Source organism: Perca fluviatilis, chromosome 22, assembly GCF_010015445.1.
Source record: "Perca fluviatilis chromosome 22, GENO_Pfluv_1.0, whole genome shotgun sequence".
Lineage (NCBI taxonomy): Eukaryota > Metazoa > Chordata > Actinopteri > Perciformes > Percidae > Perca > Perca fluviatilis.
The window spans coordinates 19,330,855-19,358,338 of NC_053133.1; the positions used below are offsets into that span (position 1 = coordinate 19,330,855).

Here is a 27,484-nt window from a genome sequence, read left to right on the forward strand (position 1 = left end):
AATTTGAGAGAGGAAGCGTCCCACGGTATCCGACGGTAGAGGTTTGGATTTAAGCAATAATCCGAATCTGGTTGGATTAGTTTTCTAGCTAACGTTACGCATTTGACTGCGCCTGTGCTACGCAGTCCCGTTGTTGACGACCCTCCCCGAGGCTGGAACCAACTGCTGCCTGCACGTGTGCCAGGCATCCCGGCCGTGACATCATCAGCAAGTAAACCTCGCTTTTATTATTGCTGCCTGTACACACAGGACTGCATAATGTGTTTACCTTAAGCAGCATATAGTGTTCTGACTAGGCAGGCTATTGATTTAACTGGCATGTCATGGTGAATAAACATCCCTTTTGGGGTGGGGATATCATTTTTTTTATTTACGCCAAAAACTGGGCACAATTTAACTGGATTCTGGTACAAAGATTGAATGAAACTGAGATTTGCATGGTCGAAAACCCTCATAGACCTAAATGTTACAAATGTATCTTCACACAGAAAGATAGCATGGTCCCATAATACAAGTATTTTTTTGTTGTTGTTTTGTTTACATTGTACCCCTCTTTTAAGGACAGCAATTATATTTAGAATAAACAAGCCCTGATATGGCAATATCTAGTGAAAACCTGACCCCTGGTGGACAAAGCAAGAACAATGTGTTTCAATATGACATTTTAATGATTTTTATTGCAAATACTTAACAACACATCAAATTTGAGAAAAGAACAACAACAGTGTAGATAAGCATAAACATCACCGCATGGCAAAACGAAATTAGGTACATTTCTCCTTACCTGTAAGCATCTTTCTGTCACACATGTATTTGACAAAATTTTGTGATAAAATGTCAGCTTGGCCATTTAGACTTTTAATCAACCTGGAAAGTCAACAAACCATTCCTTGTAAGTACATAAAAAAAAAAAACTTACTTGGCATTAAACCTGATACTGATTCTGGAGCTCAACAGAAGAAAAAAAAATGCTAGAATGGATGATTTAATTAGTAAAGATATACACATTTCAATTTGCATAGTTTTGTTTGTGCATACAAGTTAATTTCTTAGCTTGGAAACAGTAGTTTGACTAAAAAAAACTTTACTCAAGGTCAGTTTACAGTATCTTAGTTAGGCTACAACCTGAGAAGAATGCTGAAGAATGCTCATTTAGCTATGAATGTCAGACCTGAAAGGCACATTGTCATTCTACAGTCTCCCTTTCACACAGATAGCTACTATGGTATGTTTGCAGTTTAGTGAAATGGAAACATGCTTCTGTTGTAAAAACTGAGTAAAGTCTGGAACCTGAGTAATGTTTAGCCAAAAGTTGTTTATGTGTCTGCTTGGTGCCTGATTGTAACAGTTGACACAGCCTTGTACTGGCAGACATGCCTTTACTCTGCAGCTGTAACTAAAGTCAGATGTTTACTAAAGAGCTTGAACCTATACACATACACTTTGCGTGTTAAATCCTAAAGCTACAATATAATTCCTTTATCATGTCAGGATTGCATTACTGCTATTTTTTTATGGGGTTCTCAATAATAGAGGACTTTGCGATTTTCTTTTAAAAGTCAATCATTGACTAGCAGGTTTTTATGTCCAGAAATGTGTTTAGTGCAGTGTATATCCAACAGTGACTCAAGATCACTGGTATTGGCATGAACAGGTTCATTTTAGTATTCTTTTTCAATGACTTAGACCATGCTTACAAGTTTCCCTCTGCAACATTTATTCTGTTGTGTGTGTGTGTGTGTGTGTGTGTGTGTGTGTGTGTGTGTGTGTGTGTGTGTGTGTGTGTGTGTGTGTGTGTGTGTGTGTGTGTGTGTGTGTGTGTGTGTGTGTATGTGTATGTGTTTTCTTTGGCAGTAGGGAACCCTCTTTTTATGAGGTTCCCTGGGTAGCAAAACATTTAGCATGCATAACATACATTGCAGCTACTGTAAATATTTACAGTATACCCAGATATTATAAATCTAAATGCAGGGAGTTGTTAAAGTTTACTAAACTTTCACAATACTTTTAATTGGTTTTAAGAAATGTATTTGAAAATATGAAGAATTTCAAATAAAAACATGGCATTAGACCATTAGTTACTAACTATTCACTGTGCAGTGCAAAACTAGAAACAGTACACTACTGTTGTGATGTAATATAAGTAGGATTTATTTTTACTAACTGATGGGTGACAAATGTAGGCAAGGCAACTTTATAAATAAAAAATTTAGATGAAATGAAATAAAATACATAACATTATTTTTTGTTATGTAGGTATTTTTATGTAGGTTTTCAGGTGACACAACACGCCCTCTAGTGGCTTTTTAGGGGACCTCATACCCACCCTCCACAAAGTGGACACTATAACCTCATCCTCGTAGCTATCATTTGATATTTCATTCAGCACTGATGTGACCTGATGATTTATCAGTGTCCCAATAGATCCCCTCCTTATGCTCTTGTAGGGACTTTCTGCTTCTGTTGTGACCTTTATGCTTGGAAACAATATCAGTTAAGATGCCCCCATGATGTCTCTCAACGTGAATTAAGTGATATAAATGTGATCAGTTGTTTCTTAAATGATATTGCACTGCACAATAATATGCAAAACGTTTCTACCAGTGTCATCTAATCATGTGTGAAAAACATGGGTTTCAAACATACAGATGAGCTGCATTTCAGGGAGTGGAATCTTCCTTGCTGTGACAGATTTTTCCAAGTCCCGCAAAATGTTTAAATTTAAAATCAAATAAAGCAGCTGATGCTGAGTTATCACGGGAGGAGCATATCACTGCATGTTAGTGATGTACTTAACTGCAGAGAGAAGGGAACTAGCAGATGTTGAGACGTGGGTAAATAATCTGGAGTTTGTCTCTCCTTTACAAGTTGATCACTTTCCTCTTCACTTTCCAGGGGTTTTTTTCCTCACAGCTGATTTATGTTGTTTGCAGAATTTGGAGCATAATTTGGCACTGTGTTGGAGCACATCAGAAACCAAATAATACAAACAACACATCACATTCAGAAGAATATACCCTCTGAATAGGATGGGTGCTCTTAAAACATCCCCCCGTCATGTTTATGTACCTTTCTATCTCTTCTGTCCTTCAGGTATTTCGATGGAGTGTCATCATCTCCTGACTTTTGGCTCTGGACCCCAAATCAAAAACAGAAAAATGAGGATGTCTGGGTTTGTGATTTTTTTTTAATCTCAAAACCAGACAGCTGGCTTCTTCACCCCAATAATTAACGCTGCCCTATAACCTGACCTGCACCTCTCTACAGAGCATACCTGAACCCCCATAAACAACCATCAATCAAGGAAGGCAGTAAAACCCAATGATCTTTGTACTAACGATGCAAATACTATATTTTCTATATTTAATTTCTATTTTATCTATCATTCAGTAAAAGGAACTATTAAGGGAACTAAAAATGGTTTCAAGTTGTTTGCGCCTTAACATTGCTGAGGTTTAAAAAGCATTTTCTATTTTTTTGTGTTATACCACCATTTCTATAGAAAGCAATAAATAAATACATTTCATCTGATGTGTATGTATATATATATATATATATATATATATATATATATATATATATATATATATATATATATATATATATATATATCAAAAGTCAAAAAGTATAGTCAAAAGTAAGATAAATATTTTTTTGTAGTAAAGACGCAAATACAACTATCAGAAAGTATTAGGTATTTATAACGGACACAAAATTATTTGAAGTAGGGTTACAATAAAGAGGTTTTCTGATATTTTGTCATTACTACGGTAAGCACAATCAATTTTGCCTTAAACTTCAAAACTGTCCTGTACTTGTTTGTATATTAAACAAGTATATATATATATATATATATATATATATATATATAATATGTGTTTATATATGTATGTACAGTGCCTTGCGAAAGTATTCGGCCCCCTTGAACTTTTCGACCTTTTGCCACATTTCAGGCCTCAAACATAAAGATATAAAACTGTAATTTTTTGTGAAGAATCAACAACAAGTGGGACACAATCATGAAGTGGAACAAAATTTATTGGATATTTCAAACCTTTTAAACAAATAAAAAACTGAAATATTGGGCGTGCAAAATTATTCAGCCCCCTTAAGTTAATACTTTGTAGCGCCACCTTTTGCTGCGATTACAGCTGTAAGTCGCTTGGGGTATGTCTCTATCAGTTTTGCACATCGAGAGACTGACATTTTTGCCCATTCCTCCTTGCAAAACAGCTCGAGCTCAGTGAGGTTGGATGGAGAGCGTTTGTGAACAGCAGTTTTCAGTTCTTTCCACAGATTCTCGATTGGATTCAGGTCTGGACTTTGACTTGGCCATTCTAACACCTGGATATGTTTATTTGTGAACCATTCCATTGTAGATTTTGCTTTATGTTTTGGATCATTGTCTTGTTGGAAGACAAATCTCAGTCCCAGTCTCAGGTCTTTTGCAGACTCCATCAGGTTTTCTTCCAGAATGGTCCTATATTTGGCTCCATCCATCTTCCCATCAATTTTAACCATCTTCCCTGTCCCTGCTGAAGAAAAGCAGGCCCAAACCATGATGCTGCCACCACCATGTTTGACAGTGGGGATGGTGTGTTCAGGGTGATGAGCTGTGTTGCTTTTACGCCAAACATAATGTTTTGCATTGTTGCCAAAAAGTTCGATTTTGGTTTCATCTGACCACAGCACCTTCTTCCATGTTTGGTGTGTCTCCCAGGTGGCTTTTGGCAGACACATTTTTAAACGACACTTTTTATGGATATCTTTAAGAAATGGCTTTCTTCTTGCCACTTTTCCATAAAGGCCAGATTTGTGCAGTATACGACTGATTGTTGTCCTATGGACAGAGTCTCCCACCTCAGCTGTAGATCTCTGCAGTTCATCCAGAGTGATCATGGGCCTCTTGGCTGCATCTCTGATCAGTCTTCTCATTGTATGAGCTGAAAGTTTAGAGGGACGGCCGGGTCTTCGTAGATTTGTAGTGGTCTGATACTCCTTCCATTTCAATATTATCGCTTGCACAGTGCTCCTTGGGATGTTTAAAGCTTGGGAAATCTTTTTGTATCCAAATCCGGCTTTAAACTTCTCCACAACAGTATCTCGGACCTGCCTGGTGTGTTCCTTGTTCTTCATGATGCTCTCTGCGCTTTACACGGACCTCTGAGACTATCACAGAGCAGGTGCATTTATACGGAGACTTGATTACACACAGCTGGATTCTATTTATCATCATTAGTTATTTAGGTCAACATTGGATCATTCAGAGATCCTCACTGAACTTCTGGAGAGAGTTTGCTGCACTGAAAGTAAAGGGGCTGAATAATTTTGCACGCCCACTTTTTCAGTTTTTTATTTGTTAAAAAAGTTTGAAATAGCCAATGAATTTTGTTCCACTTCATAATTGGGACCCACTTGTTGTTGATTCTTCACAAAAAATTACAGTTTTATATCTTTATGTTTGAGGCCTGAAATGTGGCAAAAGGTCGAAACGTTCAAGGGGGCCGAATACTTTCGCAAGGCACTGTATATGTTGATGAAATATCGCCACAGCAGGAATGGAGTCTTTTCTTTCTACACCTGCACAGTGTGTATATATTTAAAATATGTAGGAAAAGGAATATACATTTGATCATAATTAAGAACAATTGTTTGGATCCCTATTACAATAAATACTTATCTGTCGTATCTGCTCTCTCTAATTTATTTGTCTTAGACTTGGCAGAAAATCTTCTAGGACACACAAAGAGACAAAATACCAAACTGTGAGTCTGTTACTATAAACACACTGCAGGTTTAAGCTGCAATATTGAAATGTTCATTGTCGCACCGGTTATACGAGTACAAACGTGTGAAAAGCTTATGATGGGAGGCCCCATTAAAGAAAAACAATGTAAGGGTCAATAAGTAAGAGGCAATGCAGGAAAAACTGTAGCTGTTACAGGCTTTGTCAATAACTGCCTATTGTCACTGTTAATAATTAATGACACAATTAGCTCTGGAGTAGTCTGACAGATCTGCCATGCTCTCATTGTTGACTGCTTAGTTGGCAATCGTCCTCTCAGCGACTAACCTGAACAGATATTGACTTCCTGCCTCATACAGACGCAGCATGCTGAACTGTATGAGAAACAGCACACACTCCAATAATCTACATGTGTGTGCTGATGTGTTCTTTCAATGTATGAATGAATTTTGGTGCAGGAACATGCTGCCACATGACTGATGCTAAGAAACGACTGACATAGCAGAGTTCGTAGTATGCTGAATAAGCTGTAAATTCGAGGCCACAGAGCACAGGACGTTGGGTTTGTGGTCAAAAATTAGGGAAGTTCAGAAAGGATTCAAAAGGAAGGGCAACAGTTGGTGCCTTATGTAAGAAGAAGCCATGAAGATACTGGAATGAATAGCCATGGATGCAGGGGCCTACAAAGAATGGCTGTACAGGATTCAGAATGTTGTGCTATGCGCCTGAATATATCCACTGTACACACTGTCTTCCTCAGGCAAAACTTTCAGATTTTAGAGGTGTTAAATATTTGTAAAATAGGGGATTATTTTGTTTATTAACTGAGTAAACTAGCTTTTCTGTAAGAATGCAGTTAGGTTTTGCTTTCACTTTGAATGTGATGACCCCTAACCCAAATATAATATAATCATGCTGCTCTTATTCTGTTTTTAACTCTCTTGTGTATGCATTTGCATTGTATTTATTTATTTATTAATTATGGGGAACTGTGTGGTGTATAGGAATGTGTGTTTATGTGTGAGCTGCTGGACACTCAAATTTCCCCATGGGGATGAATAAAGTATCTTCTATCTATCTATGAGTTTTGGTTTCTGTTTGAATGTGACTTTGGTGTCATTTTCTCATTTTTCTCTTTGACCATTCCCTACACTCTACAGCTGATTATTTTTGCACCATCATTGAAGAAGTAGTGTCCTAACTGTCAACATAACCAACTGTTTTTATTTATCAAAGACTACTGTATATTCCTTTGTGGGATTTGTTTTGCAAAAAGTAGTGTACATGCTGTGGACACTAGATTGTTTTAGAGGCCACTAGATGTGCATACATTTTGATGTGTTCCTTCTAGTGCTGAAACAATAAGTTGATTCATCAATGAGTCAATCCTCAGAAACTTAATCACAATTTTGATTATAGATTCATCGTTTGAGGCGGTGTACAGCTTCTCAAGTGTGATAATTCTTCTCTGTTTTATATCATTGAAAACTGAACATCTGTGTAAACTGTCGGTTGGAAAAAACAAACAATATGAAAACATCACTTTGGGCGCTGGGAAATTATGATGGACATTTTTCATTCTCCTGTAACATTCTTTAGACTAAACAAATGTTTGATTAATTGAAAATATAATCAACTGATTAATCGATAAAGAAAACATCAACAATCCTACCTCTTTCCCAGTCTGGAATTATTTTAATTACAGCAAGACATCACAAATATCTTCAGCTTTTCACTTTCTTCTTCCACTCTCTGTTAATACTTTCTCAGTTCATCCTTTTATTTTGGTTAAAACACTATTTAGTATAGTATTTCTTATTTATTCATTATTTAACATCTTTCATCTTTTCTATAAAAGCACTTTGAATTTCCTTTGAGTGTGAAATAAGCTATAACTGTCTTGCATTGATGGTGCAATGTGGTTGTTTTACTGCTATGATGGGGTTATCTCACCAGTATTAGCAGAAGGATTTGGTTGCTGAACTCATTCTGCTGAATTGTTTGAGCCAATTTCTGCTCCGAATGATTGCAGTGTTAAAAATGAACACTGTGAACCCACCTTAATGACTGACTTTGATCCTTATAATATAGATTGATACAGCACTTAAATAGCACTTTTCATTTGCCAATAGCTGGATATTTCTGCCCTTGAAGGAAAATATACCGTGTCAATCAAAAGTGGTAGAACCAGTTTTACTGAAAGAGAAAAAAAAAACACAATCAAACTTCTCCCAAGCACATTCAGTCTCCACTTATCAGAGGAAATGATGCCAGCCAGTCTCAAAGCTCCCCTCTGTGTCTCCAGACGCTCTGAAAACACAGTAACACAAGAAACATCCGGAGCCGATAAACACAATGACCACAACACATGAGTCTGGCGGTTATGATCCCTATCCTCCACACAGCATCCCAAAGTGAGGAAAGGAGAGAAGGGATGGAAAGGATGAAGGAATGAGTACAGAGGATAGGAGAGATAGTGTTATGTTAGTTTGGGGTTTCTTTTCCACTTCCTCTGGACTTGATAACAAAAGAAATCTCTCTCCTCTCCTCTTGTCTCCTTCTCTCCGTTCCCCTTCATTTGCCTGCTCGGCTATTGATTTATTTTTTTCCTCTGACACTTATGTGCCCATGAGCGTTAATGTGCCACATATCCCTCAGTGAGCTCGTGGACACTCCTTATACTAATAAGAAAATCTCACTTAGTCTTAAAGTAGTTAGAAGTTAAAGGGAACATGCAGGTCTAAAAAATTTCAAATCTTGTGGTTGAGACCTAAAAACAAACAGAATAAAAGCACAGACAGTCCCAGTGACCCATTAACCCCAATAAAAAGAGCCATTAACACACAGCACTATACTGTTACTGAGCCATTTATAGTGTTACACCCAACAATATTTATTTAATCTACTTTAAATCAATAATCCCTCAGTTCATGGATGGTTTGTGGAGTTTATGTTCGCCTCCATGGTTTGACCCTGCACCTACCTGGCTGCTGTCCACTCCCAGAGCACTTTGACCAGCAGAGGGCGCTCCAAGTCCGTTTAATCCCCCCTTCCCCATCACAGCAGAGGAGGACACCTCAATCCAACTACGGTACCCAGCTAATTCCTTTAATTGCTTCCTTCCTGTAGTTAATTTGTGCCAATCTGCCCAGCCTCAAAACCCGAGCTGCATTACATTGTCAGAATCAAACACACACACTCGATTTCTTATTGGTGCATGTTAATTTAAATACATTACCCCACAAACCTCATTTTTTTTGAGTGTCTCTGTTTGTTGAATTCACCTGTTTCAGTCAGAGCTGTCAGTGCCTGCCGACAGATCGAGGTACGCTCCTGCACCTGTGCCCCTTTGCGTTGCATTATTTTTTGTATTGCATTTCTGCAGACATTCGCTTAACAATTGGGTTTTTTTTAAAAAGTTGTGGTTTGTGCAAAAGAAATTAATCAACTTTTAGGCAGTAAATCTATCTATTTATTGATAACGATGAAAGAGAAATGTGCAGCAGACTTCATGAGATGTTTGGTGATATTTTAGGCGGGATAGTAGTAACATAACTCATCCTAATTATCTCCTACTACTACATAGATTAGTATTTTCTGCATGCCTCCCGTCAATGGAAGCTCTACTCTACTATGGCCCCTCCCACTTCCTCACCACCGAAATAGACCTAACGTAAAGAGAAAATACATACTTTAGTGAATAAATATACTAATGAAACCACGTGTTTCGAGTTTAAATCAACCTTTATGTTTTGTGTGGATTATTTCCGGTGATAAAAGCAGAACATTTATTTGAGATGTGTTAGATGTTCAATGCCGGCGAGTGTTTCGCGGGAAAACGAGCGGAAGGATACATCAGTGGAGTGGAGGAGTGCTGCGCCTGTTTTTATTGCAGCCGGCGGAGCTCTCAGCTGTGATTCTACGCTGCTGATGACAGACTGTGCGTCGCTCGTGCAGCCCTTCAACTTCCCATGCATACTTCACACAGCCTCACTGAAAACGAAGGATTGGAAGGATTTAATGTTACTTTCGTATTGGAATAACTTCCCTGCCCTTTGTTGCGCCTTTTGGGTCGATTTCGCCCCGTCTTCTTCCGCCGACAGTTTAAAATCTAAAAGGTAACGTTAACGTTAAGGGATGGGAGTGGGTTTCTGGACGCTTGCACGTCACCTTCCCACGACAGTTTAGTCAAAAATATATAAGTTTATCGTCAGTAGCAGTTAAGTGAAGGTGGGGGTTCCGTTCTTGCGCTTAATTTACGATCAGTTTCCCAGTTAAGCACCTTCTGCTGCAACACTGGTGCATGTATGCAAAGCGTGCAAAAGACAGTCGATGTTTTGGAGTGACCCATGTGATGTTGCTTACACTTAATGTTGCAGAGCAGGATCAGTGCCAAGCAGCTGCTTTGAACCTGCAGACCTTTTTTGTGAATTAAATCAACATCTAATTTTTTTTTTCTTTCAACCAGCTTCACAATAAGGAAAAAAAGACACACAAAATGCCGCTGAATTCAAGTTTGACGAGTAAAAACTATGACTACGACTACGACTCTCTTCAACCGTATTTCTACTATGACAACGAAGAGGAGGATTTCTACCCTCAGCAGCTTCAGCCTCCGGCACCGAGCGAGGACATCTGGAAGAAATTTGAACTTCTCCCGACCCCTCCACTTTCACCTAGCCGCCGGCCGTCCCTCTCAAGCCTCTTCCCCTCCACGGCGGATCAGCTGGAGATGGTAACCGAGTTCCTGGGTGACGACGTGGTCAACCAGAGCATCATCTGCGACGCAGACTACTCCCAGACCTTCCTCAAGTCCATCATCATCCAGGACTGCATGTGGAGCGGCTTCTCAGCGGCGGCCAAGCTGGAGAAGGTGGTCTCCGAGCGGCTCGCCTCCCTGCACGCTGCGAGGAAGGAGTCTGCGGTCGGTGACTGCGCGGAGCCCGCCGGAGCAGCTGCATGGAGGCTGAACAGCAGCTACCTGCAAGACCTGAACACCTCCGCTTCGGAGTGCATTGATCCATCTGTGGTTTTCCCGTACCCGATAGCAGAAACGCCCAAGCAGAGCTCAGGGACGCCGCCTAGTAAGGATTTGGGACTGGACACACCACCAAACAGCGGCAGCAGTAGCAGCAGCTGTAGTGACTCAGGTAAGCTGTGCATATGCACTCATCATGCAGTCACACCCCTCTGTGCAATTAGGAATATCCCTCTGCCGAGTTTCTAAAGATTGTAACCACTATTTAGACTAAAACGATGCCAACTCAGTTGAAATTATTGTGATTTGCTGTCAGATTTCCAGGCAGGAGATAGACATGTTGTAGACCGCTGTGGTATTGGCTGTAATGTTAAGCCATCAACTGATGTGGAAGGAGAGATCATACCCCACACCCTTCCCTCTGCCAGCATGCAGTGTGAACGAATTGCAAACTTGATGCTGAATCCGTGTGATTATTTTTGATTTTTGTGTTGCAGAAGATGAGGATGGAGATGATGATGACGATGAGGAGGAGGAGGAGGAGGAGGAGGAGGAGGAAGAAGAAGAGGACCAGGAGGAAGAGGAGGAGATTGATGTGGTCACAGTGGAGAAGAGGCAGGCGGTGAAGCGGTGCGACCCCAGCCCAGCAGAGAACAGGCACCCCAGCCCACTCGTGTTGAAGAGGTGCCACGTCTCCACCCACCAGCATAATTACGCCGCCCATCCATCCATGAGGCACGAGCAGCCGGCTGTCAAGAGGCTGAAGCTGGAGACCAGCAGCACCAGTGGAAGTGGCGGTCACAGCAGGGTCCTCAAACAGATCAGCACCAACCGCAAGTGTTCAAGCCCACGGACGTCTGATACGGAGGACTATGACAAGAGAAGGACTCATAACGTTCTGGAGCGCCAGAGGAGGAACGAGCTCAAATTGAGCTTCTTCGCCCTGCGGGATGAGATCCCTGAAGTGGCCAACAACGAAAAGGCAGCCAAAGTGGTGATCCTGAAGAAGGCTACAGAGTGTATTTACAGCATGCAGTCAGACGAACAGAGACTTCTCTCAGTTAAAGAACAGCTGAGGAGGAAAAGTGAACTTTTAAAGCAGAGACTCGCACAGCTGCAGAGCTCTCGTGCTTAAAGTTTAAATCATCATAGACTTTTTGGCCTTTTGATTTTTATGCAAGTTCAAGACTTGGGGTGTACAGTTGTCGTTGCATGCAAATGCAAAATTGATTAAGTTGTTTGAAATCTTGTTTGATTTCAATGTTAAAACTGCCTCAGTAGAAGTTATGGGTGGATTAAATATTTAAAAGTTTATTTTTATTAATAAAATATTAAAAAAAATGGGACTACCCTGTTGAGGACCCAAACTAAAATATAAATTTTTATGTTTTGTATATAATTAATATTTCCTAAGAAATGTATTTTTGGATCTCAATTGTCTGGATGTTCAGACCCAGTGTTTTTTTTTTTTTTTTTTTTTTCATTATGTTTCTAGATTCTTTTTGAAATATAAAAAAAAATTTCTTCTTGAATTTGTGTCCTTGTTCTTGCAGTGCAAACAAACACATCACACATTTCATCACAGATACATGTTGATATGTGCTGGGGGTACATGTTGCAGTAGAGTGGGGTCAGCAGGAGACAAGACTCATACATTATTGCATGATTTGAATAAAGTGGCTCAGACGTGGACCACGAGGCTCATGTTTAGCTGTCACTCCTCTCCCTCTTACTACAGAAGGTAAAATTGAAAGTACATTTAAGGTAAAAATGACTCATTTTCACTTAAAGGTGCATTTTCTTTTGATGCTGTAGTTCATGGTCATAAAGAGAAGGTAAACTCTGACCATGGTCTCAGGATTTATGCATAGTCATTTAAACTAGCACTATGGCAAATGTTAACCAAAATGAATGCTTATTATTGAAGATATTCCAAAATTATTGATGCTAAAGTGAACACATTTCACCAAAAAGTGTCATAACACGTTTCGTGGACAACCTAGGGAATTCAGCTATCTGAATTAGATGTGTTTTGCTTTTTAATATGGACCAGAAACACCTAAAAAAAACCTCAATAGATGCACACAGACTTAATTTCCTACATGATTGTCTTCCTGAACATTTTTCTTGGAACTGCGTGTAAGTAGCTATATTGAACGCTACTTCCAAATGGTATGCTTAAACATACTTGGGCAATGAAGATGATCCAATCCCTTAATTGAATGACTGAGATTAGTCCATATAGTGTGTTTTTCGACAATAAACTATCAAATGTAGACTAACTAGGCTATGTCTTTGTGTGAATATCAAAGTAAATGTATAAATAATAGCAAATAAAAACAACTCTAATTAACATCCCATGTGGCAGTGAAGTACCACGTATAGTTAAGTCTCTGCATTTCGTCGTAATTATAACTATTATTTATTGTTGATACTGTGCCGGTTTTTCGAACGGCTTTCCAGTCTCGCCGTGACGTCACGCGCCGTATCCCGAGCGCTCCCCTGAGCGCGTGGTCCTGGTCGCGAGCACATGGAAGTGAGGTCGAGATTTGTGTCTGTGAGACGCGCCACTCATCATGAGAAAAAAAGGAATATAAAAGCGACCAAGCAGCAACAAAAACTGAGATTAAAGCGGTAAGAGCTCTTTATGTGTCTTCTATCGATTGCATTCATCATTTGTAACTAATTGTTTAATTATACACTGATTAATAGACGTGATGATGTTATGCAGTAAAATCTCTTTATCTTTCAATGTGTCTGAAGTAAACTTGATTTAAAGGAGCAATATTCGCTGTGGGCATGTAGCCTACACGGCTTTTCGGAGTTTTAGTATGATGTGAATGTAAAAGCTGTCTTAAACTATCTCAGGACAAGTGTTATTTTCGTCTGGCTTCTCTATTGTCTGTCCAACTTCTGTTAATACGACTGGAGATGTTTGCATGCATGTTCTGTTAGTCTGTTGTTGATGCTTGCTTAATGTTTTATGTTAGCCTACTGTTTATTTTCCAACCCTTTATTCTCCACGGAGCACAACGTGTAGAGCTGCTTCAAGCATCGTTTTATGTCTGCTGTCAGTGTGATGGTACAGTGATCATAACAAAAGACGATTAAAGGCATCTGTGATAGCATCAGGTAGTGCTCACGGCTCCCTTATCCTGAATTTATAAGCATTTTTATTTGGAGCTTGCTTGTGTGCAACAAAGGAATATTTCTTAACTATATATTGTTATTTTCCTGGCATGTGAATGCACATCAAAAGCAGTTAAGCAGAGATGGTGGAGACATGAGGTACAGTCACACTGAGACATGGGAGAACCACAAAAGATGGGATTAGTGTGGATTCATTGTGTGGACTTTCTGGGTGGGGAGGACGGTGTATTGTGAACAGAGGAAGTTTGCTGTAACTGGCAGACCTGGATTCAAGCCTCCATGACAACGGGCATCTACCCTCCTGAAGTTTTTGTTCAGGATAACACTGAATCCCTGTGTGGAGATGATGTCATTTTGGGGGAAAAGAATCCAGGATCATCAAAAGACATCTACAAAGGGGCATTTTACATTAAAACTGGGTTCAATTTGGTTTAAAAGTAAAAGTGTTGTACGAGTCTTGGTTACAAATAACCGCGGTGTTAAACCACATTTCTGGGGCTGTATTTCACTGTTACACACTGGCGTTCACCCCAGTTTTTACCCTAACCTTAAATGTGTTTTCACCTGCAAAACACCTACAGTACAGAAATCCTGCTTCCTGGGTCATCGTGAGTATCTGGAGAGGTTTTCTTTTTTGCAAAATGACCCACAGTATTTCAGTTGCTTGCATCGATGATCTTTTTCATTGCTCCTGTTAATATTTCATACTTAATTACATGAATGGAGTTAAACTTTTTAAGTCCAAACTGGCTCAGCGTCCGGTAGAAGAACTATTCTACTGATGTAGAGGTTTGTAGGGATGGAACTAGCCCCTGTTTATTCCTATAATGCAGTTAATGTAAATCAGAACATTTACTCAAGTACACATTTGAGGTAGGTCTACTTGTACTTTATTTTTTACTTTTTACTTCACTACAGGTCACAGCTAGCCAGACTTATTCGCAAATGCGTATTAGTCTCAAACCTCTTGGTTAATTTTGCAGACCTTAATGCCTCTGCACGCAATTATATAGACCTACAACCAATCAGAGCAATGGATAGCGCTAAGCGACACATGCAAGTTGGGGCGGTGCTTGCAAGGGGCTAAGCTTCTCCTCAGAACACGTAGCTCCTATGGCGCCATTTTGATGCTAACAAGCCATCACCTCCCGTTAGCATTCCATTGACTGCCATTCATTTTGGCACCACTTTGACAGCGAATAACTTTACATCTGAAGCCTCTATGTGTCCATTGTTTATTTCTAAAGAAACACAACAACGTATAAAAGGCTCCATTACCTTGTACCTCACGTTATGGCTCCGTAGCAGGTGTTTTTGTAAAAACAGGCTAACGATTGTGTCATAACCACGCAACTTACTGTCGCACAGTAGAGAAATTACTGTACCGTACAGGAGAAGCTTGCAGACAATTTCGACTCACATTAGCTGTTTAAGTTTAATTACTAATGGTAACTAGCATTTTAGTTAGCAATAATTAGCCTGTGCTTATGTTATCTCCTTACATATAACTACACTCTCCGTCTCTGCAAGATTGGGAAGGATTGAGATTTCTCTTGGCACAGCTACCAGAAGACTTACAACTTTCAGACAGGTTGCTCACGTCACATTTACGTCGTCTCTCTCAGTTGGAGGCTGCGCAGTAACGCTCAGCTATCACCGGAAAAGTGCTTCTAATATCCTTCACTGGTCTCCGTCCAGAGCAACGGGATCTGTTGGTCCATATTATATATGTCAATGGGTGCTTGGTCTGTTTTGAAGCAGGAAAAACATAGCGGCCTGGTCACAAACGTTTTTCAAATTACAGCTGAACAGTTTGTGAAAACATTTTAGACGAGAAATATCCAATACAGCAACAGAATCTTGATTCATATTTAATCGGCTTTCAGATTCTGGATTGTCGCTTATTTATCTTCAAGATAAACAAATGCTTAACTCTGTGGCTCAAATGTTACGCTAATGCTAACACATCAGAGGGAGGGGCTGGGCTGAAACGAATGATTGTTCTCATTATCAATTAATCTGGTGAATGAATTCGACTAATCATTCAGTCTATAAAATGTCAGAAAGTACATAAAAAGGACCATCACTATCACAAATGTCTTGTTTTGTCTGACAAACAATCCAAAACACAAAGATATTCAAGTTACAGTGATGTTAAACTGAGAAAATAAGTAAATCCTCACATCTGAGAAGCTGGAAACCCAAAATATTTGGCATTTTTACTTGATAAATGTCAATAATGATTACCTATTATCAAAGGCTTTAAATGTTGTAGTTATTTCATGTAAAAAAGTGAGTCTTCTAGAGAGATATTGATGAATACAGTTGAGTCATGTCCATAGATCCATTGCTAATCTCGAGTAAGGTAGGGATTTTTTCTTTCTGCATTGCTATGATTACATCAGCGCTCAGCTTGTCTGACACTTTGCAGTAAAGTTGTGTAAGTAAGAGTGTTTCTGAGAGATCTGTGTGTTTTCCAGTCAAACTTACACCGAGCCTAACTTCACTGCCTCGCCACAACGACTGCACACATACGTTTCAGATACTTTAGAGGCCCAGGAATACATGGAGGTCTGCTCTTATGTAATCTGTATTTTTCAGAGCTGGACTAGATTAAAGCGTTTCATGCTCCTGAAGACAGAACTGTAGCCAGCTAGACTTTTCTCTCTGGCTGTGGCACTTTTTACAGCATCATTATTATCTCATGACATCACTTGTCTCTTTGGGAATACGCTGCCTCATTGGCATGGTCTGTTTCTGAGCTGTCCGTGTGTTTTTATTGGCGGTGAGAACCTCTGTTTTGTTGCCAGCGTCTTGCCTGCACAGTGTTTTCATTTTACCACGTGAGAGTATCTAGGAGTATGTTGCTGAGGAATGTGACACATGTCCTCTTAAATGCAACACCACCATATACTTAACATGGAACTAAAGTGTGATTTTTTTTTTTTTTTGTGCAAAGAAATATAAACTATAATGATACTGCTATTATGTATATTCTTTTCAAACCTTTTTTAGACTTATGTGTGGAATTAGCATGTAGCTTCAAACATCTGGGTGGGTGTTTTCCATGGCAACAGTTCTGTGGTGCCATACCTACTGAACTAGCCCTGTGTAGTGTAAAAATGTTGACAAGCAACTAGAGATGCACCAATAGACCGGCTGGTGACCGGAATTGGCCGGTTTTCACGTGCTCGGCCATGACTGGCGACCAGCAGGTCAGTCTGACATGTGCCGATTTCATGCCGGTCAATGCTACAATTAACTGACAACATAAGTTATACGAGTTACAGTTCTCAAGGACGCACGCACACACTGACGCGACAGCACAGTCTCTTTTCCCTTTCTCTGTGTGTCGCGCGAACCCGCTCGCGGTGTGAAGCGCGTGTCTGTGCTATTCTCGCACATGTAGGGACCCTCGTGACTTAACCTGCAACATGTCAGCTGTTTGGAAATTCTTCAGCGTGTGTGCAGAAGATAACAAGTTTGCAATATGCAACACCTGCAAGGAAAAAGTAGGGCGTGGAGGGACGACACCAAAAACCCAAATCAAATTTTTTTAGTTGGATATTGGATGTGAAAAGAAGGAAATGGTTCTAACATTGCACTTTAGATGTGTGTGAATTTCCCACACCAGGAGTACTTTATATAGTTATATTTTATAGGGATCCATTATCTGTTAAAGAAAAGATAGATTGTGTGTGTGTGCTGTAAAGTGGTTAGTAAAAATGAAATTGGAATCGGCTAAAATCGGTATCGGCTGGCCTAACTCAAAGAAAATCGCAATCTGCCTAGAAAGATGTGATCGGTGCAGCTCTACAAGCAACGCTGGTTAGCAATTTAAGCAGTTTTTTTCCTTTCACAACATTAAACATTTGGAAGGACATATGGTGCTGTTAAAGTGATGGTTCGGAGTAATTTCACCCTAGGGTCTTTTGCACCATGACCTCAAGCCAAACACCCCCCCAGAAGCTTTTTTCACCTGGGTCTAACATTGGGAGAGTTAGCGTAGAGTAGCGTTATCAGCTGAATATCTTAGCGCAGAGGCTAATGGATCCAGTGATGTATCTCGTAAATGACCCCACTAATGATGCCCGAAATGATACCAAACTTCTACACTAGTACAAATAGGTTATGTACTCATAAAACGATGGATTGGAAAGTTTGTAAGTACACCAGAAGTTTATGAACACTTGCCTGCTCTCTTCTGCTCTCTGTTGCTGCTGCTGCTGCCTGCAGTTAGACGAGTGCTTAGGGCCGTCTACAAATTACAACACCGAAAAGAGATACAACAAAAATATTTATTAATTTAATGATTAAATAACGTAATGTCTCCAAACTTACCTCAATTATAACTTGTCTCCTGCTTGTTATACTACAGCACTTACTTTGAAAAAAAAAGTTAAATTAATAAATATTTTTGTAAAGTGTATGCGCGGTGTGCACACTCTACATTACGGCCAAGCATGCGCCCTTAAAATAGCATCTGAATAACGCGCCTCTGACTTTAGACTAGGTTTTTCCTGGTCTGTGGCGGAATTGTTTTCTGAAACTGCAAAATAGCACTAGGAAAGTTTGCGCCAGAACACGCCTCCTCTTTTTACTGAACCGCCCCCGGGAGAGCAAGTTCATTCCCTAATTTAAAAAAAGTCTGTGGAGGGAAAAGTCCGCTGTGCGTCGGGTGCAAAGTAGGAATGATACATGTGTCTGTGTACAAAGTCAATTGCGCTGGGTGCAAGATAGGGTCCTAAAAGTAGTCGAATATTCCCTCATCTCTGTGCACACTCACACTCTGTGACTTTCAAAAATTCACTTGGAACTCCCAAACTGCAAGAAAGACTGTTTCTCTCAGCCATTGTTTTTCATATAGAGATGTTGGCAACATTAGCTAACATTAGTGCTTGTTTCAGGATAATGTGACTTGGTATTGACATCCCTATTCCCCGCTAAACTTTGCTTTACATTTGCTATTTTTCGAAACCTGAGTCATTGACAGCTCTCATACCCTCATGTTCGTCCCACATAATAGGAAGGAGGAGGTTTAGCTAGCATTACCTTTCTTGCTTAAATGTTTCCAGTTGTGGGGACAACAAATGACCAGCTAATGGCATGGGCACTTATAAGCTAAGCTAGGTCTTAAAGTTAGATTTAGATTTATAATTTGACCAAGTAGTACACATCAAGCATATACAGTATATACAGATTCTTTGCACACAAAAAATAAATAATTTTAGTTTGACTTTCCATACTTCATGACTCATTGACTCATTCCATATCTTCCTAATTTTGTTAAAAGTTAAGGCTACAAATCATCACATTTTTACCTTGTACAGATTAGTCGTCATCTTTTTCACAACTTTTGTTTGCAAATAATGTACGTATTTGAGATTATTGTCTAATATGTTTTTCTCAAATTTAAATAAGTAAGTAGGCCTTAGTACTGTATGGAGTCTTAGAAAGAGACCATTTGGAGCAGTAGTGTGGGGAGCTCACAGCCAAGTCTGGCTGTTATGTAACAGTATTGGTCCCTCTGGTGAAAGATGTCATTGGCTAACCTATGCTTTTTAAATATAAAAAAAATTATACATTCAATATACAGTTAAAAAACTCATGTAAAGTGTTTCTATTTTAGCTTGATGTTTTCTTTCAGATTACCAGTAAGTAGGTGTAGCATTCACTTTCAACCATCATAGTCTCATCGAAAGTCATTCTGACAAGCCTTTTTTTCCTCACATATCAACTTTCAGATGCAGCACTGATGGAATAAAGCTCCTGTAGCTGGTCCTTTTTGTTCTATTTGAATGCAGGGGACGTCGGTGCATAGCAGAGTGCGTTGTTGTGTGCAATATTGTACCGACGATCCTCATCAAAGCAGGATGCTCCAGCTGGATTAGAGCTCACAGGTTTTCCCGTCAGCGTGCTGTGTGCAGATCTTCACACAGGAGGCCAAGAGGAGGGCAGGTTTTTAAAGCCAAGTCCTGGTGGAGGAGAGGAATGCTGCAGTATACAGTATAGTTGTATATTGAAGTAAAACAAACGTTGACATAATTATCTTGAGTATTTAGCTGTAACTGACTTCCTTCCCGTTTTTAATTCATGTCACAACAGATTGGCAAATATGTATATAAAGCAATTGGAATCTGTGGCATGTGTGAAATTGTACGTTCCTATTAGATTTGTGCGTAGTGATGTTCATCTTGGTACTCAACAGTAGGACATAATCATAATTGTTTGAAGAAAATCTTTAGGTTTTAGACTGTTGAAAGCAATTTGAAGATGCCACCTTGTGCTCTGGGAATATTTTGATGAGAATGTTTTACTATTCTGGCATTTTATACACTTAATAATCTATAAATAATAATAACCATTAGATGTAGCCTTACAAACTGCTATTGAAGGACAAACCACTTTAACTCCTGTGTGAATGTATTCCTGGAAATGGCTTGGCGTCATAGTTTTGGTTGATGGCTCTGGCTGGAGGTGACTTGCATATTGAAAATTCCATGAATACCAAGCATTTGCATTTTGGGACTAAACAAGAGAGGCTGTGTCTGTTTCTTATGTTTACAAGTTAGAGTAGTAGTGTTGAGTTTAAAGAGACAGACAGTGTGCAGCAGGAGTAGAAGTGTACACATGTTAAAGAGGAATTACCCTTAATAGAAAAACTATCCAAGGACTCACCAATCAGTGTCCGTGCACATTAACATCTCCCTCCAGAAAAGGAATTACAGACTCAGTGTTTCAATCAGTCACACTAATGTCCAGCCTTGAGTCGCTCCATACAAGTGAATGAAACTGATGTCCTGTGACCTTCTTAATGCATGCAACAGAACTCAATGTTCCCGGAGTTTTAAAACTGAATAATGACTAGAAAATTATCCTAACCTGGTATTGTCACATTCTTTTTTTTCTATTATAAATATTCATTCTGCATCTTTTAAAGCAATTAGTTGAGAGACTGCTTATCAGTCCCTCCAGAAAAACGTGATTATGCGATCGCATAATTCAATGCATAATCAGCCAAAGTCCGCATATTCATGCGGGGGCCGCATTTTTTCAAATATGCCGCATTTTCGCCGCATAAATTGCCAATTTCCGCGCAAAATATGCGGCGCTTGCATGATTTCATAATCCCCACATTTTCGTTGCAAAAAAAGTCACATATAGCTTAGCAGAAAGTTGAAATTTTTTTGTGTTTGCTTCACACAAGAGCAGCCATTTTCCCCTGTTGCCATGGGAACGTTATGAAGTGACGTAATTACGCGACGTGAACATCTTCGAAAAGCAGGTGTTGGAGGTTGAATTTGACATGTATTTTGAGTCTCTTAAGTTGGTATCCAATAAGAAAGCTATCTTAATATCTGATATTATCTGAAATTTCTTTATTTTTTTTACTTATTGCAATGACTGAATATCTGTAAACTATTTTTGGAAATTAAGTTTTAAAAAAGCAGGGTGTTAGGGGAATCACTTTTTCTTCTCTTTTTCATCAAACCGCAGTTTTTGCAAGTTCCCGCAGTTTTTGCAAGTTCCCGCAGTTTTTGCAAGTTCCCGCATTTTTTGCAAGTTCCTGCAATTTCATCGCATAAAATTGCATAAATATCCCGCATATTCCATCGCATTTTTTAAGAAAACGTGCCGCATAATCAAGGATTTTTGCCCGCAACAATCACAAAAAACTCAGCGTTTTTCTGGAAGGACTGGCTTATACTATTTGTTCCCCTTTAGCTACACTATGCAGTGAGTCAGCCCACCACTTTAGTGCAGACTGAAATATCTCAACAACTACTGGATGGATTGCCATCTACAGACATTTATGGTGCCCGAGTGCACACTGACCTTTCCTCCTGCACCACCAGCAGATTGCAATGTGGTGTTCAGTTAAATGTTTCCACAACTATCAGATGGATTAAAATGTATTTTGGTGTCATGTTCCCTATACAGGATTAATTGTATTAACTTTGGGGATCATCTTGACAATTACATATATATAGTTGTAGTTTGTCCAATATTGCAGTTTATGACCTGGAAAAACTAATGAAAATGTTTAGCCTGAGCTGTAGTAGTGCTATGCTAGCATGCTAACACAAGTGGTTGAACATTATTCCTGCTAAACATTAGCATGTTGGCACGTTCATTGTGGGCATGTTAGCATGCTGATGTTAGCATTTAGTTTGTCTTGTTGGTATAAAAGAGTTGCCTCTCATTTGGGGCAGAAAAAAAACTTTAAACTTAAAAGGACAGTTCACTCAAAAATAAAAAAAATAAAAACTTTTTTCCTCTTAGTGCTATATATCAATCTAGATTATTTTAGTGTGAGTTGCCTAGTGTTGGAGATGTTTGCCTTCTCTTGAATATAATTAAATGGTACTCAGCTTTTGTCTTTGTACTGAACTACACTCGCCAACCGTATGACAACATTAATGGCGTCTTTGGCGTGTTCAAGTGTAACGTTAGCTAGCTTAGGTGTGCTAGCAGTATTTGGTATAAACTAATCTCCACAGGCTAGCATGTCTGACCACAAGGGACTTCTGTGCGGTGATACAGTTGCCGTGTGTAGTTTGGTAGAAAGGAAATAGTTCCTACATGAAACTGCTCACAACAATGTCTGTGGAGTGCCATCTAGTTCCATTATATTCAAGGGGAGGCAGACATCACTATGGGTGGTTACATGCAGCCAGTCCGACATGCCGCCACTCCAACATGCTTCTATTCCGACATGCTGCTATTCCCTAACCCCTAACCCTAACCCTAATGGAAACAAAAATTGTCGGAGTGGTGGGACGTTTGAAAACAATGGAAGTGCCGCCACTCCGACAATTAGACGTCAATGTCGGAGTGGGGGTATGTCGGAATGGATGGCGGAACCCACTATGGGTGACATCTCCAACACTAGGCAACTCACACCGAAACAATCTAGATTTATAAATAGCACTCCAGGTAGATGAAAACATATGTATTTAAAAAAAAAAAAAATTTAGTTACTTTAAGCATGTCACAGAAAAGAAAAAAACGTGTTTAATCAGCAAACGCTGCCTTCCACTGCTCAGACATCTAAGAACCAGAACTAAAACAAGCACCAACATTTCTACTAAAACTTTGTCAGGTTTTATTGTTTTTTGTGGTTAAAATAAACCATGCCGCATCTGTTTTTACTAAGAGAATGCAGTCTAGTGTGTACTTTTATTAGTATTATTGTCAAATAAAAATACCTTTCTTCACTGTGGTAGAATTAGTTAGCTCACAATAATTAGTCTACATTATGTGGGTCTACAAAGACATATCCAGTTAAGAGTTACCTCATCTTTACCTCTTGAACCCCACTTATATTAAGTGCAATACAGAAACCCATAACACTGCTTTCTATGGCTGTACCATTATATATCAAATGGAAAATTGTACATGCCGTGTGTTTTATCCGTATAAATCACTGAATGGATTTAATGGAATTCATCGCATGACATCTCTGTCTTTTTGCTTTCTCTGCTCACTACAAGTAGCCTGGCACAGTTTACGCCACAAAATGACACTGCTATAAACACACAAGAGGTCAGAGTGAACTATCAATCATGAGATGGAGGAAACGTGATCCTCAGCTGCTGTCAGACAGCCCGACCGCTAGATGTTTGGTTGCTCACACCAAACATTCACACTCAAACGTTAGTGTGGAGGACAACATCAAGGAGGAGGCAAACCCTGCTCCACTTCCCAGGTTTTCTGGGTGAAATGAGTCACAGTCAGCAAACAATGTGTTTGATTTGGCTGTCCGTTTACCTTGGCCATGGAGGGGGGAGAACAGACACAAACGGTTTGTTTGACTGACCTACATACTGTGTTTATGTGTCCTGCCACTGTGCTAGTGGAAGGACTTTGAGTTTGAAAGGAAACATGCCCACACATTTAATATTCATTGTTGAGCTGACAGAGCAGAGGAGGAGCACAAGACAGATACACCTTTTGTTTGCCCGCAGCAGTGAAAGGTAAAGCCCACATGCCGTTGCGATGATGCTGACGCATGCCAACTCTATGCACATAAAATGAGTAATCTTGACATGTTGCCAGAATTACCACATAAACCCAACGTTGGTGGCTTTTTGGCATTCAATAGCTCCCAGTAGTTCCCAACCTGGGATAAATCTGAGGACTGAGGGGTCATGAGTTGATAACCAGGAGAAAAAAACAAATGACAAAGACATTGAGAAATGTGAAATATTGTTGTTGTTTTTTTTACCTCCTTTAGGCCTCAAAAACATGGGGAGAATGTCCTACACAACTTAAAGCACATTCACAAAAATTGGTGGTTTATTGAACAAATTTTATTATCTTCAACTCATAAGAAATTAAATTGTGTTGCGGCAGCCTTTTACATCAATCAATTTACATCGCTTCGAACTTGAGCCGTGTTGGAAATATTACAGAACACTACTCTGTCATCTGTCACATTGCCATTTCACTTTTATTTATTGGGCTATGTTTGCAATGTTTTGCCTATAATTACAGGAAATTTCATCCTTATTTATTACAAAGAGAACCAGACAGTACAACACAGGATCACGTTACCAGCGGAGGTCACAGTGCAGTTTAATGATCATTAAAGCACTGTTGATGAAATATTTATAGTGTCTTGTCAGTGCCAACTCTCTCCATCACTCATCAGGGGTTGGAGGTCAGGCTGCTGTCTGTCTGGCAGAATTCATCAGACTGATTAAAAGTCCCTGCAAAAGGTTAATGTAGCTTCACTCCTTGGAGCGAGACTGGCCTGCCATTGTCATATTTGCCAAATGAGGAACTGTTTAAGTGCAGAGGTGAGATCGTTGGCTTGCAGGTCGTTCCTTCTTTAGGTGGAAACAACTTTCTCACCTTTGCTCTGTCTTCTCCTCTTGTTGTTTTATTCAAAGCGAGCTGCTGAGAAAGTGTGAAAGCTGCCGGCTTCCATAAGATACCACCACCAGACACGTCTGCGGCTGTCCTACAGTGCGTTTAGGTGTCACTGGACATCCTCTGACACCTAGTCTTGACCAAATACAGCTCGGTCCCCATTCAGACAAGCTTGGGTTGTCACTCAAGAGTTGTCTGTCTGGATGAATAGAAGCAGGCGGGATAGAGTTGAGGGAGTCTGCGAGATAACCGACAATACACCAGTTAAAGGAATCCATCGTCTCATGACAGGAAGGATACATTAAGATATATAGTTTTGTGTTTACAGTGACATTTAAAGGTTTTGTGCCTTGCCTTCAAATTAATTGATTTGATTTTGGGACATTTTAAAGAACATTCACTTCACACTTCACAGAGCTCAGCCTTCATTCTTTCCGACTTGAATCAGATGGGGAGCCTTGAGCACACTGATCCCCCTCCCTTTTGATGTGCTGACTGTCTGTCCCCGGGGTGGTTTTGATTGCCTCTTTACTCCCCTCCTATGTAAGTCAATAGGAGCCAGCTTGCCATCTGTGGGAATTGATACCTCTGCTGAATCATACTATTAAAGTTCTTCTCCATCTTCCTTTCCACATGTCAGCCTGCACCCTCTCACTCCGCTCTTCTCTTCCCTCCCCCCACTCTATTTCTGAGGGGACACGTCTTATCTTACTGCTCGAGATGCATGAGACATGTCTGCCAATTGGGGCTAAGGCCGCGTTGAGTCCGAAAATAGACCACTGCATTACAAAAAGGTGCTGGTGAGAAGATGAAATACGAACGTCCTAGTCCATTTTTAATAATGCATCAGTGCCTTTTAATGCTTATAAGACGCCACAGAGTTTTAGAGTACTATAAGAGGATTGTACAACACGTTTTCACAGGGCAATCCTTATACCCTTCTGTTAATACTTACTACAATACAAAATTGTCCATAAACATAACTTTTTGTAGCAAAAATGTTTTTGTTTGTAAATGCTTTCTCTCCTCTTAATGATCTGGTGATTTATTTTGCATTCCTCTGTGGGGATCTGTACCTCCTAGCTTGGGAAGATTTCTAATGATTGTGGTGAGACCATTTCAGTAAAGTATGACTTTTTTTTATGAACACATTAGTCACTACTGAATCATTCTGAACCTAAATTTCTTAATTTTGGGTTAGCTGTTTCAGAAAGCTGAGTCAAGCTGAAGTCCTTCAGTCTCAGTACTACTGTAAAGGTGCCCCTTAGACAAATGTTTATTTATTGGTGTGATTAATGGCAGGCCGTAGATGATTCCCCTGCTCCTCCTGTGTCACTTTTTTAAAGTTATTCTTGGAGGACAGTTGTGAAAACATCGAGAGCGACAACAGAGGAACAGAAGCTGCAGCCAGCCGACACCTCCAGCCTCTAATGGAGATACAGTGTGAGGAGGAGGAGAGTTTGTGCCACTGCTGACTTGTCACTGCAAGCCCAGCAGGCCCATCCTGCTCCTGATTAATGGAGCTGTCTGCTGGGCCTCGCAGGAGAAGACTAGGGCTGCTTTCTCATTCACTGAAGCCCCGTTTATTTGCCCACAACAGATGGGCCCCCTGGGGCCCACGGCTCGTTTGCACCTTATGTGCTCAGCATCCTTCATCTTAATCAGTGAACAGGTTCCTGAGCGCAGCCACATGACCTACAGGGGACCTCTGTGACTCGTCCACCTTCACAAAGTTACTCTAAAAAACAACGGCTCATTGCTCCGCTATTGTCAGCTATATCCCCTCTTTTCCTTTTTTCGTCCCCACTATGCAGGAGGACAACACGCTGGCAGAATGACGGATCTAATGCTGCCATCCTACAGGGTCTTAATGTAGTGTGAGTTTGTGCAGACGTTCTATTTATGCTGCTATAGTACATGAAGGGCCCTATTTTAACGATCTAGGTGCGTTTAGGGCATGTCCAAATCCGCTTTTGCTAGTTTAACAGCGGAAAAAGGGTCTGTGCGCCGGGTGCCTGGTTCAAAAGGGTTGTACTTAGTGTCTTCATTAATCGATAGGTGTGTTTTGGGCGTAACATGCAATAAACCAATCGGAGTGTCATCTCCCATTCCCTTTTAAAAGCCAGGCGCGTTTGTACCTTGGTGCATTGCTATTATGATGGCGGATTTGCACCGTAACATTTTTATTTATAGTCTTTTTCATGTTTGTGTGCTGCTGCGCTTCCCTGAGTGTGCACGCGCTGTGCATAAGCCTAGGTGCATTTTAGTAATGCGCTGTTAAAATAACAATGCAATGCTGCGCTATTGACTTTAGAGCAGGTTTTTGTTGGTCAAATGCGCGAAAACGCGTCTCAATATAGCAATACGCCAACAATTCACCTGAACCCACCTCCTTGTAAGACCAGCATGCTCATGGGCACACAGATGGGTGCAGGTGCATTTGCTATTTAAACAACGTGGGCGCTGGACGGTCTTAAAATAGCCGCACTGTGCCGTGTGCAAGATAGGGACCATAGTTTATAGCTTGTCCACATCATTATAATCCCATTTCATGTTTGCTTTAAACAGCAACCAGGACATATTTGGGGACTGCGTCTCACACGTCTAACTATGCAGCATATAAGTGTTGAAAGAATACGATGACGAATTAATTGACTGAAATACATTTGATCAAAAATAATTAATATTTAAAATATTATTATTATTAAAATAAGTAGTTTATCAAACAAATATTA

General features: G+C 40.0%; 1 protein-coding gene and 1 long non-coding RNA gene across 5 annotated transcripts in view; both read left to right on the forward strand.

Annotated features, from left to right (window-relative positions):
- Nucleotides 1-9,642: 9,642 nt before the first annotated feature.
- On the forward strand, nucleotides 9,643-12,195 carry myca (MYC proto-oncogene, bHLH transcription factor a). 2 transcript variants are annotated; one of them, XM_039790897.1, is made up of 3 exons: nucleotides 9,643-9,864; nucleotides 10,215-10,896; nucleotides 11,222-12,195. In XM_039790897.1, exons 2-3 carry the CDS (start codon nucleotides 10,245-10,247, stop codon nucleotides 11,857-11,859), a joined length of 1,290 nt encoding a protein of 429 aa, XP_039646831.1. In that variant the 5' UTR covers nucleotides 9,643-9,864; nucleotides 10,215-10,244; the 3' UTR covers nucleotides 11,860-12,195. The 2 variants fall into 2 exon arrangements, with proteins under 2 accessions (XP_039646831.1, XP_039646832.1); XM_039790898.1 differs by having other exon boundaries at nucleotides 11,225-12,195.
- Nucleotides 12,196-13,193: 998 nt separating this feature from the next.
- Nucleotides 13,194-27,484, forward strand: part of LOC120551926 — a 102,592-nt gene continuing 88,301 nt past the window's right edge. For all 3 annotated transcript variants that reach the window (XR_005637934.1, XR_005637935.1, XR_005637933.1), the window contains exon 1: nucleotides 13,194-13,358. This is a non-coding gene — a long non-coding RNA (uncharacterized LOC120551926). The remainder of the gene's footprint in view (nucleotides 13,359-27,484) is intronic.

Bases quoted from the DNA above. Each gene is read 5' to 3' on its own strand.
- myca (XM_039790897.1), top strand. From the start codon at position 10,245: ATGCCGCTGAATTCAAGTTTGACGAGTAAAAACTATGACTACGACTAC. The intron at 10,897-11,221 runs GTAAGCTGTGCA...TTTGTGTTGCAG, and splicing joins CAGCAGCTGTAGTGACTCAG to AAGATGAGGATGGAGATGAT.